The sequence below is a fragment of the Gopherus evgoodei genome, chromosome 3 (assembly GCF_007399415.2).
Source record: "Gopherus evgoodei ecotype Sinaloan lineage chromosome 3, rGopEvg1_v1.p, whole genome shotgun sequence".
Lineage (NCBI taxonomy): Eukaryota > Metazoa > Chordata > Testudines > Testudinidae > Gopherus > Gopherus evgoodei.
The window spans coordinates 6,256,354-6,270,622 of record NC_044324.1 but is presented as its reverse complement, the minus strand read 5'-3'; the positions used below and the strand labels follow the sequence as shown (position 1 = coordinate 6,270,622).

Here is a 14,269-nt window from a genome sequence, read left to right as displayed (position 1 = left end):
TTCCCTGCACTGCCATGGGGCCAGGGTGCCAGGCCTGGCCCAGGGCCCCTGGGGCCGGGCACTGTGTTACTGCACCATGGGCCCTTGGCAGTCCTGCCCGAGGGGAACCCAGCCCAGCCAGACCCACCGTGGGGCTCGGTGCTGGGAATGAGGCTCAGCCCCGGGCAGCACCCTGGGGTGCGACGGGCTCCTGGCCCTGGGAGCCCCCCGGCCCCACAGCTCCCCCCTTTCCCGGCCAGACCCACCAGCCCTTCTCCGGAGCTGGTAGGAACCAACCCCCCAGCGGCGAGCGCCCCCCCCGCCGCTCTCCCAAGCCGGGGGGCCTCGGCCCCCTGGGTCCCCCCGGCCCCGCCCCCAGCCACCACTGCCCGGCCACGCGGTTTGCGGCCGCCCGCGGCTGATGTCAGCCCGCAGCGGGGGCAGGACGGGGCCGCGGCGGAGTTTAATCCGGAGCCGGAGCCGGAGCCGGAGCCGGAGCGGGCCGGGCTGAGATGCGCCGCTAGCCCCGGAGCGCGGGCCCTTCCCGGCCGGCGGTGAGTGCCCGGGGGGGTTAGGTGCCCCCCAAGCTCGGCCCGGGAGGCGGGACCCGGCTCTGGGGCCCCCGCGGGAGCTTTACAGCAAAACTAAGTCTCGAGAGAGCGCGGCCGGGGGGGGCGGGCGAGACGCCTCAAACTTTTAAACAAGCCCCGAGAACCGGGAATCCTCCCCCCGGACCGAGCGCCCCCACCCCTGTGCCCCCCCGGCTCCCGGACCGAGCGCCCCCCGCCCCAGCCCAGTGTCCCGTCCCGGACCGAGCCCCCCATCGTCTGCCCCTTAACCCGCGGCTCCCGGACCGAGCGCCCCCACCCCTGTGCCCCCCCGGCTCCCGGGCCGAGCGCCCCCACCCCTGTGCCGCCCCGGCTCCTGGGCCGAGCGCCCCCCGCCCCAGCCCAGTGTCCCGTCCCGGACCGACCCCCCCCAACCCGTGTCCACGCTGATCCCGGACCGAGCGCCCCCACCCCTGTGCCCCCCCGGCTCCCGGACCGAGCGCCCCCCGCCCCTGTGCCCCCCCGGCTCCCGGACCGAGCGCCCCCACCCCTGTGCCCCCCCGGCTCCCGGGCCGAGCGCCCCCACCCCTGTGCCCCCCCGGCTCCCGGGCCGAGCGCCCCCCGCCCCAGCCCAGTGTCCCGTCCCGGACCGACCCCCCCCCAACCCGTGTCCACGCTGATCCCGGACCGAGCGCCCCCACCCCTGTGCCCCCCCGGCTCCCGGACCGAGCGCCCCCACCCCTGTGCCGCCCCGGCTCCCGGACCGAGCGCCCCCCGCCCCAGCCCAGTGTCCCGTCCCGGACCGAGCGCCCCCACCCCGGCTCTCGCCCCGACCCCCCCCCAACCCCTGTGTCCACGCTGATCCCTGACCGAGCCCCGCAACCCTGTGCCTCTCTGGGACCGAGCCCCCCCAGCCCTTGTGCTCGCCCCAGCTCGCGGACCGAGCCCTCCACACGGGTGTCCCCCAATCTTCAGCCTGGTCTACCTCGCTCCCAGCCCTGGTCCAGTGGCCTCGCCGCACCGAGTCCCCCTCTGGCCAGGAGCCCCCTCCCGCTCCCCCTGGCCCTTCACAGGGTGCCCAGCGCAGGGCAGAGGGGACTGGGGGCTCTGGGGGCAGCATGTCGGGTGCCAGGCCTGACACAGATGCAGAATCCCAGCCCTGCCCCCGCACCTGGGTCTGCCGGTGCCCCTCACTCCTGACCCGCAGCCCCCTACTCTCCCAGCCCCGGGTCCCCCCTTCCCTGGCTCTGCCGGTGCCTCTCTGCCAACCTGCAGCCCCCTGCTCTCCCAGCCCCGGGTCCCCCCTTCCCTGGCTCTGCCGGTGCCTCTCTGCCAACCTGCAGCCCCCTGCTCTCCCAGCCCCGGCCCCCCCCTTCCCTGGCTCTGCCAGTGCCTCCCTGCCAACCCGCAGCCCCCTGCTCTCCCAGCCCTGGGCTCCCCCTTCTCTGGCTCTGCCGGTGCCTCCCTGCCAACCTGCAGTCCTCTGCTCTCCCAGCCCCGGGCCCCCCCTTCCCTGGCTCTGCCAGTGCCTCTCTGCCAGCCTGCAGCCCCCTGCTCTCCCAGCCCCGGGCCCCCCCTTCCCTGGCTCTGCCGGTGCCTCCCTGCCAACCCGCAGCCCCCTGCTCTCCCAGCCCCGGGCCCCCCCTTCCCTGGCTCTGCCAGTGCCTCTCTGCCAACCCGCTGCCCCCTGCTCTCCCAGCCCCGGGCCCCCCCTTCCCTGGCTCTGCCGGTGCCTCTCTGCCAACCCGCAGCCCCCTGCTCTCCCAGCCCCGGGCCCCCCCTTCCCTGGCTCTGCCGGTGCCTCCCTGCTAACCCGCAGCCCCCTGATCTCCCAGCCCCGGGCTCCCCCTTCTCTGGCTCTGCCGGTGCCTCTCTGCCAACCCGCAGCCCCCTGCTCTCCCAGCCCCGGGCCCCCCCTTCCCTGGCTCTGCCAGTGCCTCTCTGCCAACCCGCAGCCCTCTGCTCTCCCAGCCCTGGGCCCCCCCTTCCCTGGCTCTGCCAGTGCCTCCCTGCCAACCTGCAGCCCTCTGCTCTCCCAGCCCTGGGCCCCTGCTTCCCTGGCTCTGCCAGTGCCTCTCTGCCAGCCTGCAGCCCCCTGATCTCCCAGCCCCAGGCCCCCCCTTCCCTGGCTCTGCCGGTGCCTCTCTGCCAACCCGCTGCCCCCTGCTCTCCCAGCCCCGGGCCCCCCCTTCCCTGGCTCTGCCGGTGCCTCCCTGCTAACCCGCAGCCCCCTGATCTCCCAGCCCCGGGCTCCCCCTTCCCTGGCTCTGCCGGTGCCTCCCTGCCAACCCGCAGCCCCCTGCTCTCCCAGCCCCAGGCCCCCGCTTCTCTGGCTCTGCCGGTGCCTCTCTGCCAACCCGCAGCCCTCTGCTGTCCCAGCCCCAGGCCCCCGCTTCCCTGGCTCTGCCAGTGCCTCTCTGCCAACCTGCAGCCCCCTGATCTCCCAGCCCCGGGCCCCCCTTCCCTGGCTCTGCCGGTGCCTCTCTGCCAACCCGCAGCCCCCTGCTCTCCCAGCCCCAGGCCCCCCCTTCCCTGGCTCTGCCGGTGCCTCTCTGCCAACCCGCAGCCCCCTGCTCTCCCAGCCCCGGGCGCCCCCTTCCCTGGCTCTGCTGGTGCCTCTCTGCCAACCCGCAGCCCCCTGCTTTCCCAGCCCCGGGTGCCCCCTTCCCTGGCTCTGCCGGTGCCTCTCTGCCAACCCTCAGCCCCCTGCTCTCCCAGCCCCAGGCCCCCGCTTCCCTGGCTCTGCCGGTGCCTCTCTGCCAACCCGCAGCCCCCTGCTCTCCCAGTCCCGGGCCCCCCTTCCCTGGCTTTGTCAGTGCCCCTCACTCCCAACCCGCAGCCCCTCTCTCCTCACTACAGAATGGTACAGGATGGGTCATAGAACGGGTCCCATTTGCTGGCATTGTTGGTCTGTGGGATTTCTCTGTCTCCCTCTTGGTTTAATCTCTAATCCATTAAATCCAACAGGCCTTTCTCTGGAGAGCAGTGACCCCCCCCCTCGCTCACAGGTACCCCTGGGCTCTGCAGCTGGGAGGGACCCACCCGGGAGGGACCCACCCCTCTGGGGTGGTGAATGATTCCCCCTCCTGCACCCTCTCCCCAGCTCTGGCCCCAAGGGAGGGGGGGCCCTTTTGCTCCTGGTGCCCCTGGGAGGGGGTTCATCAGGATTCATGGATCAAAACACCTGGCCCCTTTCATGCAGGGGGCTGCCACTTCCACCACCCCCTCCCCTCCCAGCTGGGGGGCAGCCTGCAGCCACTCTGCATCCCCTCTGTCTCTCCAAACCCCACAGAAGGGGAAACTGAGGCACTGAACGGGACAGGGCTTGCCCAAGCAGAACCCGGGGGGGGATTCTCCTGGCACTCCCAGCAAGGCAGGCAGGTAATGGGGAGCAGAGAAAGGACCCATGCTGCTCACAGGCTCTGTCTACCCTGGCTGGTGGGGCCACCCTAGTTTCCCCATCAGATTCTGACAGGATGATGCCTGAGACCCTGCCCCCAGAGGGGGAGGCTGCCAGCCCCTGGATTTTGCAGGGATTCCCTCATTTTGGGTGTAGGTGGATCTGAGAGCAATGACCCCCCCCTCATTAGGGGGGTGGCACCCCCAGGTGGGGGCTGTGCAGGTCGTGGCCATTAGCTGGGGAGGTGAACCCTTGGTGTGGGGCTTTGGGGGAGGTGGGAGAAAGCTGGAGGGGGGTGTCTCTGTATGGAATGGGGTGGGGGTGGCTTCCAGGGAGCCGTGGGCCAGCCAGGGTGCAGGCAGGAAGCAGTGGGGATGGGCACAATACAAGGCCCCACTCCGGGGGCAGCACCCAGGGGAGATCGGGGAGCCGACACAGCTAGGGAGATCCCCCTTGTGCTCCTCTAATCCCCCCCCCCACATGCCACGAGGAGACGCTGCCAGATGTGTCCGTGTGTCCTGGCTCTGGAGCAGCCGCCAGATGTTGGGGGGGAGGGGCTGGTGTTTTGTGTGTTGATTCCAGCTGTTGCGGGGGAATTAGTCATTTTTTCCAGGCCTGGGTCGTGTGAAGAGATTAGCCTCTCACGGGCGGGGGGATGGATCAGACCCCGGGAAGGGGGGACTCGGGGTAGATTTGGGCCAATGGGGTGGGGGCTAGAGGGAGGGGGCAGTGTTTGACATGTCTGTCTCTGGCTGCACAGGGGTGTGGGGGGAAGTCAGGGGCTGGGGGGGGGGAAATCACAGATCTCTAGGGCTAACACCAGGCGCCCCCCACAGGCTCCCTGTGTGGATGGCTGCAGGGCCCTGACTCCCGCCCAGCATGGAGCCTGACCTCCTGCCCCTCGTCCTCACGGCCGAGCCCTGGGGCTTTAACCAGCAGGCCACGGAGCTGGGACCGGGCACCCCCGGCCTGGACCCCTGCAGCCGGGACCTGGAGCGTCGCTACCAGGCCGTGCCCGCCGCAGTCTGTGCCCTCTGCTGCCTTTTCGGGGTCATCTACAGCTGCTTCGGTGAGTGGGCGGCAGGGCCTCCTGTGGGCAGTGACTGCTAAGCCCCCCCCAACTTCCGCTGCTGCCCTTCACTCCCAACCTGCAGCCCCTGCTAACCAGCCCAGCCGGTGCCCCTCACTCCCGACCCGCAGCCCCTGCTAGCCAGCTCAGCCAGTGCTCCTCACTCCTGACCTGCAGCCCCTGCTAGCCAGCCCAGCCGGTGCCCCTCACTCCTGACCCGCAGCCCCTGCTAGCCAGCCCAGCCGGTGCCCCTCACTCCCGACCCGCAGCCCCCTGCTAACCAGCCCAGCCGGTGCCCCTCACTCCTGACCCGCAGCCCCTGCTAGCCAGCCCAGCCGGTGCTCCTCCCGCCCTGCAGTCCCCTGCTAACCAGCCCAGACGGTGCCCCTCACTCCCGACCCGCAGCCCCCTGCTAAGCAGCCCAGCCAGTGCCCCTCATTCCCGACCTGCAGCCCCCTGCTAGCCCAGCCCTGCCCCCCCAAGCCCAGCCAGTGCCCCTCACTCCTGACCTGCAGCCCCCCCCATCTCCTAACCCCCGCCCAGAGCCCCTGCCCCACACATTGGATCCTGCTAACGTATCTCCCCCCGGCCCCACTTCCTAGGTTACCGCTGCTTCAAAGCCATCATGTTCCTGTCGGGGCTTCTCTTCGGCTCCCTGGTCATCTTCCTGCTGTGCTACAAGGAGCGAGTCCTGGAGACGCAGCTGAGCCTGGAAGTGAGCGCGGGCATCGCGCTGGGCATCGGGGCGCTGTGCGGGCTGGTCACCATGCTGGTGCACAGCGTGGGACTCTTCATGACAGGGCTGCTGCTGGGGCTGCTGCTGGCCACGGCCGCCCTGGTGGCCATGGAGCCGCTCTACCAGCCACAGAGCCTGTGGGTGCCCGTGGGCAGCCTGCTGGGGCTGGCGCTGCTCTGTGCCCTGCTGGCCCTGCGCTGGCAGAAGCTGCTCACCGTGCTCTCCACAGCCGTCTTCGGGGCCGCCGTCATCGTGGGCTGCGTGGACTATTTCGTGGAGCTGCTGGCGCTGCTGGGCTACGTGTATGACCGGCTGCGCTTGGCGCCCTCGCCCCCCCTCTGCTGGCACAGCTGGGCCGTCCTGGCACTCTGGCCGGCCCTCAGCCTCCTGGGCCTCCTGCTGCAGTGGAAACTGACAGCCGAGGGCTACTCGCACACAGACGGTGAGCGGGGATGGAGCGGGACGGGGGGTCCTGTGGGTGGGGACCCAGAGCTGCAGGGCGGGGGCAGAGCAGTGGTGCTGGGGGGCCATAAGCCAGCCTGGGGGTTGGGTGGGGGGTGACCACCTTTACCCCCCCCCCCCCAAGCCTGTAAAATCTGGACTGTCTCATTACGAAGTGCTTGGAGCAGGGAGGGGCTGGGTGCCAGGACTCCTGGGTTCTCTCCCGAGCTCTGGCAGGGGACGGGAGTGGGGTCTGGTGGGTTAGAGTATAGGGAGGATGAGATGGGGGCAGGGAATCAGGATGCTTGATTTCTATTCCCAGCCACTGACCTTATCTTGGGTAATTCCCTCACCTGGCCGTGCCTCAGTTTCCCTGCCGCACTGAAGGAGCAAGCCCAGGCTGGTCCTGTGCTTCCCACATCTGTGGCCTGGCGCGGAGGGGGGGGGCCTGCGCGGGTGCTTACGGTGACTCACCCTTCCAGTGATCATCAGCCGGCGGCAGAAGCGGTTGCAGCTGCTGCGGATCCGGCAGAAGGAGGCCAAGAAACGGCAGAGCCTCCCCCCGCAGGAGGGCAGCTACCGGCGCAAGCCCAACCCCGTCAAGCGCTACGCGGGCGACGTCCTGGCACCAGTGAGTGGGGAGCCCCCTTCTCCCCCTTCCCAGAGTGAGCATGGAACCCCGCATCCTTGTCAGAGGCTGAATAGCTCAGCTGGGATCCCTGTTATACTCAGCTGCCACGCTCCGCCCCAGAGCCAGCTGGGTTTGGGTAGCAGAGAGGCCCAGGCAGTCTCTAAGGGGGTGGGGAGGTAGGAAGGGGAATGCCACACGGACAGTTTATGGGATGAATGCTGGACTCTGCTGCCTAGCCAGGGGTTGGGGATGGAGGGGGAGCATCCCCGCGCAATGGGTGGGCGGCAGTCGGGCCCCACTCAGGTGCACCCTGTGTTGACCTGTCCCCTCCATGCACCCAGAGCTACATCCAGAGCCTGCGGGATCGCCAGCTGGGCACTGGCAGCGCCACCCACACCGTCCTCGACCTGGACTACGACTGCGGCTCCACCGTGCCCCTGACGGCCCCTGCGCCCAGCGGGCGCCTCTGACCGGGGCAGGGGCTTCACTTCATTCCACTTGTGCCTTAGGCACGGAGGCGGCAGCGATGGTGGGAGGGTGGGGAGACCGTTTTGCTGGTGACACTTGACTCCCCCCTCACCCCACCCCCGTGCCCTCTCCCCAGTCCAGCAGCTGCAGTTCCCAGGGAGAATGGGTACCTGCCTGCCTGGCCCTTTAAATATTCAAAACAGCTGCCTTCCCCTGCCCCTATTGGCCTGTCCAGAGGGGAGGCGGGGCTCCGGGGATACAGCTGGTTCCATCCGATCTGCTCCCCAGGGTCAGGTTGGGGACCCTGCTCTGGGTCCCCCACAATGTCCAGCCTCTCCCGTTCGACTCCCCCGTCCCCCCCAGTACTGGGGTGGGGGCAGAGCCCCCTGCCCCATCGCCGGGGGGGCTCTGCCTTGGGCCCCGGGTTAAAGCTCTGCCCAGGCCGGGTGGGGAGCAGCAGCGGGGGCCCAGAGGCCGTGCAGAGGGGCTGGCACGGAGCATTCTGGGAACTCAGCGGCCGCCCCTGCCCGAGCCCCATCTGCCAGCCCTGGGGGGTACAGGGGGCTCGCAGGCTGGGGGGGGGGTCTGTACACAGGCACTGCTGCCATGGCAGACGCCCTGCGAGAGGCGTCTTCTGCCAGGGTTGGGCCCAGCGCGGGGGGACCCAGATCCCCTGGCCTGTAAGGATGACAGCCAAGGCCCAGCTGCTTCTAGCAGCACTTTCCTACCCCACCGGCTCCAGCAGCCCCCACATCTCAGCCCTGGCTCCTGAGGGGGGAAGGAGCCGGTCCCCCTGTTTATACCCTATGTACTGTACTGGGGGTGGGGGGCACATTAAACTGCCTTATAGACCAAGCGTGGCTGGCTGGCTCCATGTGTCTCTCTGCAGAGTCTCCTCCAGGTTGCAAGCCCTGGGGGCGGCGGTTCTGACCCCTTCAGCAGGACCCCAGGGGCCGAGCAGCTCAGGGCGGGGGTTCCCAGCTCCGGGGGGTGCTGGATTTGGGGGGGAGGGGCAAAAAACAGCCAGGCCTCTGCTCCTCAGCCACCCCCGGGAGGCCCTGGCGCAGAGCTCGCAGGTTCCCCATGATGCACAGGGGCCGGGATTTATTGTGCAGGGAGGGAATAGCAGCTCCCAGGGATACAGTGCCTGGGCAAGGCCCCCATCCCTCCCCGCCCCCCGATGTCCTGTCCCAGTGCCGTTCCCGCCAGCTGCCTGCAGGAAGCGCCTCTGGCCTATTAACCCCTCCACCCCAAATTCCTGATCCCAGGGCGTCCGGGCCCATCCGTGGGGGCGCCTAGGCCTCACAGTGCATCCAGCGCTCAGCCGTGCTCAGCGGGTACCCCCTCTCCACCCGCAGCTGCGCGTTCACCCGCCAGTACTGCCCCCCCTTGAAGAAATAGACCCGGCCGTTCTCCCAGGCCACGGCCGCGTCCAGGTGGGAGGGCACCCCGGTGAACAGCTTGGAGATCTTCCTGGGGTAGCCACCAAAGTCGCTCCAGGCCACCTCGTCCCACTGCCAGTAGCCGGTGCCCTGAGCAGGAAGGCAAAGCAGGGGGAGGGGGGCTGGGGGCTTGGCTCTCCAAGGCTAGGTCCCCTCCCCCGCGCTGGGTACTAGCCGCTGGTCCTGGCAGGCAGGGCTGGCTGCTGAGCCGCCTTGCCCAGCTCCTGGCTTGGAGCCAACAACAGGCCAGACAGATTCTCCCAGAATGCATCTGGCAGGATGCTGAGGGGGGGCAGTCCCTCAGGACCAGCTTGGGGATGGCTACACAGTTCCAGGGCCCCAGGGGAAGGAGACTGCAGGATGGGAACTACACTTCCCACAATGCCCTGGGCCCAGGCGCTGTTAGACAGCCCGTGAGGAGGGGTTGCAAGGGACCTCGGTGGGTGTCTAGTCCAGCCCCCCTGCTCAAAGCAGGACCAACCCCAACTAAATCATCCCAGCCAGGGAGGAGATTCCAGCACCTCCCTAGGGAACCCGATCCAGTGCTTCACCACCCTCCTGGTGAAATAGTGTTTCCTAATATCCAACCTAGACCTGCCCCACTGCAACGTGAGACCATTGCTCCTTGTTCTGTCATCGGCCACCACCGAGAACAGTCTAGATCCATGCTCTTTGGACCCCCCTTCAGGTAGCTGGAAGCAGCTATCGAATCCTCCCTCACAATTCTCTTCTGCCGACTAAACAATCCCAGTTCCCTCAGCCTTTCCTCGTAACTCGTGTGCTCCAGCCCCTGAGCATTTTCCTTGCCCTCTGCTGGACTCACTCCAATTTTTCCACATCCCTTCTGTAGTGTGGAGCCCAAAACTGGGCACAGCATGCAGATGAGCCCTCACCAATGCTGAATAGAGGGGAGTGATCATGTCCCTCGATCTGCTGGCAATGCCCCTTCTTATACAGCCCCAAATGCCATTAGCCTTCTTCGCAAGGAGGGCCCATTGCTGACTCCTATCCAGCTTCTCCTCCACTGTAACCCCCGGGGCCTTTTCTGCAGAACTGCTACTTAGCCAGTCAATCCCCAGCCTGCAGCAGTGCCTGGGACTCATCCGTCCAAGCGCAGGACTCTGCACTTGTCCTTGGCTGAGCGGTTACGCCTCCCCTGCTGGACTCTCTGCCAGCCAACCAGCGTCCTCCTGGCCTGGGATCACCCCGCCCTCAGGACAGCTGGGCAGCATGGGAACAAGGCGGGAGCCAAAGCTCCCTGCCCCAAGGGGCTGGCAGGGCGAGGGGCGGCGCTGGGAATTCCCACCCCAGCCGGCTCTGCTTGCTGGGTCCTAAAGCCGGAGCGGGCAGAGACGCTGCCTGGGCCGGGGGGCGCCTGGTTCAGGGGCCAGAGGGTAGGCCGGGGCTGGAGGGGGCACCCGGGCTGAGGACTTTCAGAGAGATCAGCAGGACCCGGGCCCTGGCGCCTACCTTGAAGAGGAAGATCTTCTTGTTCCCCGGCCAGTAGAAGGCGGCGTCGATTTTGGCCGGAACCCGAGTCAGGGCCTTGGGGTAGCCAGGGTCCAGATCGAAGCCTCGGTACCTCCAGACCTTGTCCCCTGCGGCAGAAGCGGAGGGGTGTCTGTGCTGCAGAATGGTGCCCAAAGCCGGGCCCACGAGCCCCTCCCCCACGTGTTCTGCCACCGCCCGCCGGGCCCGGCCCACCTTTGAAGAAGTAGCTCCTGGCAGTGCGAGGGGAGTGCACGGCTGCGTCCAGCCACCCCGGGAGCCCCTTCCACAGGGCTGGGATCTCCCTCAGGGGGCCGGTCCCGAAATCCGTCACGGTCCAGACATAGCCCCCCCTGAAGGCGTAGGTCTGCTCATAAGGGCCTGCGAGGCAGAGGGGAGCAGAGGGTTAATGCCTGGTGGGCAGCCCCCAACCTCACAGATGTGGGGCGCTGGGGAGACGTGTCTGAGCTCGGGACCAGGCTGCACAGCCTGGAGCAAGGACACGGTTAGTGAAGGGGGCACGCGCTGATTTGTAGGTCGGTGCTGCCTGGCCAAAGACTCATAAATCCACTCGTCCTGCTCAGCCCCCCCCCGAACGCTCCATTTCAGCTCAGGCTGTCGGCAGCTGCTGGCCCGGTTCTGATGCCCGACACAGCTGGGGAGATCCCCCTCGTGCTCCTCCAAAGCTGTTCCCAGCCCTCCCCAAACGCCCAGCATCTGCCTCCATCCCCATGCGCCAACCCCAGAGAATCCAGGGGGCTTTGGTTCCTTCTCTCACGGCCCCTGGGAATTCCCCCACAAAGAGCCCTGCCAGCTCACCGAACATCAGGGCGTCCAAGCCGTCGGTGCAGGGGTCGGGCACCTTTGTGGGTGGCAGGCTGGGGGTGGTAGGCGACAGGCCCGGCAGGGTCCCGGATGGCATCACTGGCGGAGTCTTTTTGCCTTAAAGTAACACCAGACAGCGGTTATTTTGGCCTGTTACAGACCGGGCGGGGGCTGGAGGTGCTTCTGGAGGGGAAGGGGAGCTGGACACATGGGGCAGGAGGTGGGGCCCAGCAGGCAGGGCATGGCAAGGAGAAGTGGGGTACCCCCATGGAACACCAGAGGGGTGTGGGGATACCAGGCCCAGCAGGATTCAGGGAGGGGGATAGAGCCATACTGGTGTGGGAGGGGAAGGACCCAGGGCAGGGGAGCTTGTTGACTAGCAGGGTTGGAAGGGGCCTCAGGAGGTTCTAGTCCCACTCCCTGCTCAAAGCAGGCCCAATTCCCAGACAGATTTTTGCCCCAGATCCCTAAGTGGCCCCCTCAGGGATTGAAATCCCAGCCCTGGGTTTAGCAGGGCAATGCTCAGACCCCTGAGCTACTCCTGGCGTCCCTCACCGTACAGGGCCCGGATGCCATCGATGTCATCGAAGTGCAGGCGGAAGTGGGGCCGGTAGCCGCCGTAGACGGGGGCCATGAGGGCCGCGGGGTAGCGGGAGTGGCCCAGGCCCAGGGCGTGTCCGATCTCATGGGCCGCGATGATGCGCAGGTTGACGCCACGGTACGTCCCCTCCGTCCACAGCTCGTCCTCGTCGAAGTGCACCGTGCCCTCCTCGGGGACGTCGGCGTGAGCCAGCACCTTCCCTGCGCCCGGAGACGGGGCAGAGACGTGCTGAGAGCAGCTCCCCCAGCCTGACTGAGCCCCCTGCTCTGCAGCCCCCCACCCCGCCCCGCTCCCTCCGCGCACGGGGGGCAGCATGGCCCCCCTCCAGCCCCCGAGCCCGGCCCTCCCCGCGTACCAGGTCCGTCGAAGGGGCGGGAGCAGGTCCAGGAGTAGGCGCCGTGGAAGGAGATGCGGATGTCGGCTGGGCCGTGCCGCACCTCCCGGAAGGTCAATGGGGCCACATCGCTCCAGTACCTGAAGGCGGCCTGGATGGCCTGGCGGGTAGCGCTGGTCGCCATGTCGGGGGTGTAGCGGTAGATCCGGTAGGTCAGGTTCTTCCTGCGCCAGCGGCCTGGGGGGCAGGAGGAGGAGAGTGGCTGTGCCAGCAGCCCCCTCCCGAGGCCACAGGGAACGCTGGGACCCGGCCTCCACCCCTCGGTGCCCGGTGGCAGGAGAGGGGCAGCCCTGCACTGCCCTGGCATTCAGGGGCGAAGGGACACCCTGATGCTGGCTCCATCACCCCTCACCTCCAACTCTGGGCCTAGCCCCATAATGTCAACCTGACCCCCGCCCATCCCTAGCTCCGTAACCTCGAGCCCAACCCAGCACGACCCTAACACCTGCCTGGCCCCAGCCGTAACCCCAAGCCTACCAGGCAGCCCAGCTCCCCCCACCCAGTCCCAGTCCATCCGTCCGCCCGCCCCTCACCCAGGAGCAGATACTTGAGGGTTTTCTGGTTGAAGGGGTCCTCGACCCCGCAGCGCGGCTGCCTCATCTGCTCCAGGGTGGCATCATCCAGGAGGCCGGTGGGGGGCAGCTCGGAGGCCAGCTGGAAAGACCTGGATGCGGGGGGCACAGACGGCAGGTTCAGCTGGGGCAGCGACACTCCAGGGAAGGGGATTCCCACATGCAGCCTGGAAGAGCCCAGCTCCCCATGGCGCAGGCTGGGGGATGCCAGGGACATCTGGGTACGGCCCAGCACGCCCAGGGGCAGTGTGGCTCTGGTCACGCACACGCCCTGCTGGGACTCTGACCACCAGCCACGCCCATGCCCCAGCCCAGCCCTGTCCCCTCCTAGGACACTTGGCACCCGTGTTACCTCATGGCCTCGGTGAGCTCGGCCTCGGCGAACTCGTCTGTCAGCCTCTCCAGCGGCTTCTGCAAATAGCCGAACTGCAGCAGGTAACGCTGCGGGGGGGGCACAGGTCAGTGGGATACTTCCGGCCCCCAGGGACCTGGGCATCGCTCCGCAGGTGGGAAACGGGGCCCTGGTCAGAGGGGTGCAGCACCACCTCTGGGCTCTGGGCCTGGCAGGGGATGAGCTGCGTGATCTCATGCTGGGCACTTATGGGAACTGCCAGCCCCTATTACTTTGAGGAGCTCAAAACGCTGTCCCTTAAGGTTCACAGCCCCCCAGGGTGTGGGGGGGATCATTGTCTCCATGATACAAATGGGGAAACTGAGGCAGGGGGAAGAGACTTGCCTCAGGTCAGTGCCTGAGCCGGGGACAGAACTTCAAAGTCCTGGCTCCCAGTCCCCCCTGCTCTAACCACTATACACCCCTCCCAGAGCCAGGGAGAGAACCCAAGCATCCTGGCCACCAGGCCTGCGTGGCCCGCACAGCTGGATGAACAAGCTGACAGGAAATTCTCACGGCCTGCTTGGCGCGTCAGTGGGGGGCCTGGCCTGTCCCAGCCGGGGAGGAACCTGGGTTCGCTGCTGTGTCCCGTTGGCCCAGCCACGCTGCAAGGCCCTGGCACGTGGGCAGGCTCTGTATTGAAACAGGTCCCAGGTCTGGCATGGGAAGGCTGGCAGGGTTGGGCTGGGGGAGCCCTGGAGGACTGTCAGTTCCCCATACCCCAGCTCTGGGATAATGGGGCTGCAGGGCAGGAGTGAGGGGCCCCGGCAGAGCTGGGCGGGATCCCAGGAACGGGATGGGGATTGGGGGGCCCCGGCAGAGCTGGGCGGGATCCCAGGAACGGGATGGGGATTGGGGGGCCCCGGCAGAGCTGGGCGGGATCCCAGGAACGGGATGGGGATTGGGGGGCCCCGGCAGAGCTGCCCTGGGGGCAGTTTCTCAGCACTTGCCTCTCACTTTGGTCAGCAAACCATTCCGCCCCATCCCCGGTCCCCCCAGCGCCGTCCCGGCTGGGCCCCGGAGCCGGCACTCCCTCTGGGGCACACGGACGCTCACCACGGCTTCCTGCTCCTCCGAGGGGTCGCTGGCAGCGGCGCTGGCGAAGAGGGCGAGGGCACAGACCTGGCAGAGCAGCTCCAGCCCAGTCATCCTCACCGGAGCCTCCAGCAGCAGCAGCCAATGGCGGTTTCAAAGGGGGGGCACTAGACACTGCTCCGAGCCCTTGGAAACCGTCTTTCGGGGCCTGGTCCCTCGTCCCCTCCTGCCCGCCGGGTTCCCAGCGGC

At 68.0% G+C, this 14,269-nt stretch overlaps 2 protein-coding genes across 3 annotated transcripts; one reads left to right on the top strand and one right to left on the bottom strand.

Moving 5' to 3' along the window:
- Positions 1-430: 430 nt before the first annotated feature.
- On the top strand, positions 431-8,128 carry LOC115647891 (transmembrane protein 198-like). Of its 2 annotated transcripts, none has more exons than XM_030554807.1 (6): positions 431-533; positions 3,495-3,535; positions 4,764-4,996; positions 5,599-6,174; positions 6,656-6,838; positions 7,146-8,128. In XM_030554807.1, exons 3-6 carry the CDS (start codon positions 4,807-4,809, stop codon positions 7,370-7,372), a joined length of 1,176 nt encoding a protein of 391 aa, XP_030410667.1. In that variant the 5' UTR covers positions 431-533; positions 3,495-3,535; positions 4,764-4,806; the 3' UTR covers positions 7,373-8,128. The 2 variants fall into 2 exon arrangements, with proteins under 2 accessions (XP_030410667.1, XP_030410668.1); XM_030554808.1 differs by having other exon boundaries at positions 6,656-6,804; positions 7,146-7,357.
- Positions 8,129-8,375: 247 nt separating this feature from the next.
- On the bottom strand, positions 8,376-14,269 carry MMP19 (matrix metallopeptidase 19). Its single transcript, XM_030554787.1, has 9 exons — positions 14,042-14,269; positions 12,947-13,035; positions 12,556-12,686; positions 11,984-12,199; positions 11,583-11,828; positions 11,022-11,144; positions 10,419-10,583; positions 10,185-10,312; positions 8,376-8,804 (listed from the first exon to the last, which is right to left on the bottom strand). Exons 1-9 carry the CDS (start codon positions 14,132-14,134, stop codon positions 8,568-8,570), a joined length of 1,428 nt encoding a protein of 475 aa, XP_030410647.1. The 5' UTR covers positions 14,135-14,269; the 3' UTR covers positions 8,376-8,567.

Excerpts from the sequence above, each read along its gene's own strand:
- LOC115647891 (XM_030554807.1), top strand. The coding sequence starts at position 4,807 with ATGGAGCCTGACCTCCTGCCCCTCGTCCTCACGGCCGAGCCCTGGGGC. Across the intron at positions 6,175-6,655 it reads GGGCTACTCGCACACAGACG|TGATCATCAGCCGGCGGCAG; the intron begins GTGAGCGGGGAT and ends TCACCCTTCCAG. Across the intron at positions 6,839-7,145 it reads CCCTTCTCCCCCTTCCCAGA|AGCTACATCCAGAGCCTGCG; the intron begins GTGAGCATGGAA and ends CCATGCACCCAG.
- MMP19 (XM_030554787.1), bottom strand. The coding sequence starts at position 14,134 with ATGACTGGGCTGGAGCTGCTCTGCCAGGTCTGTGCCCTCGCCCTCTTC. Across the intron at positions 12,200-12,555 it reads CCTCAAGTATCTGCTCCTGG|GCCGCTGGCGCAGGAAGAAC; the intron begins GTGAGGGGCGGG and ends CCTGCCCCCCAG. Across the intron at positions 11,145-11,582 it reads TGGCATCCGGGCCCTGTACG|GCAAAAAGACTCCGCCAGTG; the intron begins GTGAGGGACGCC and ends TGTTACTTTAAG.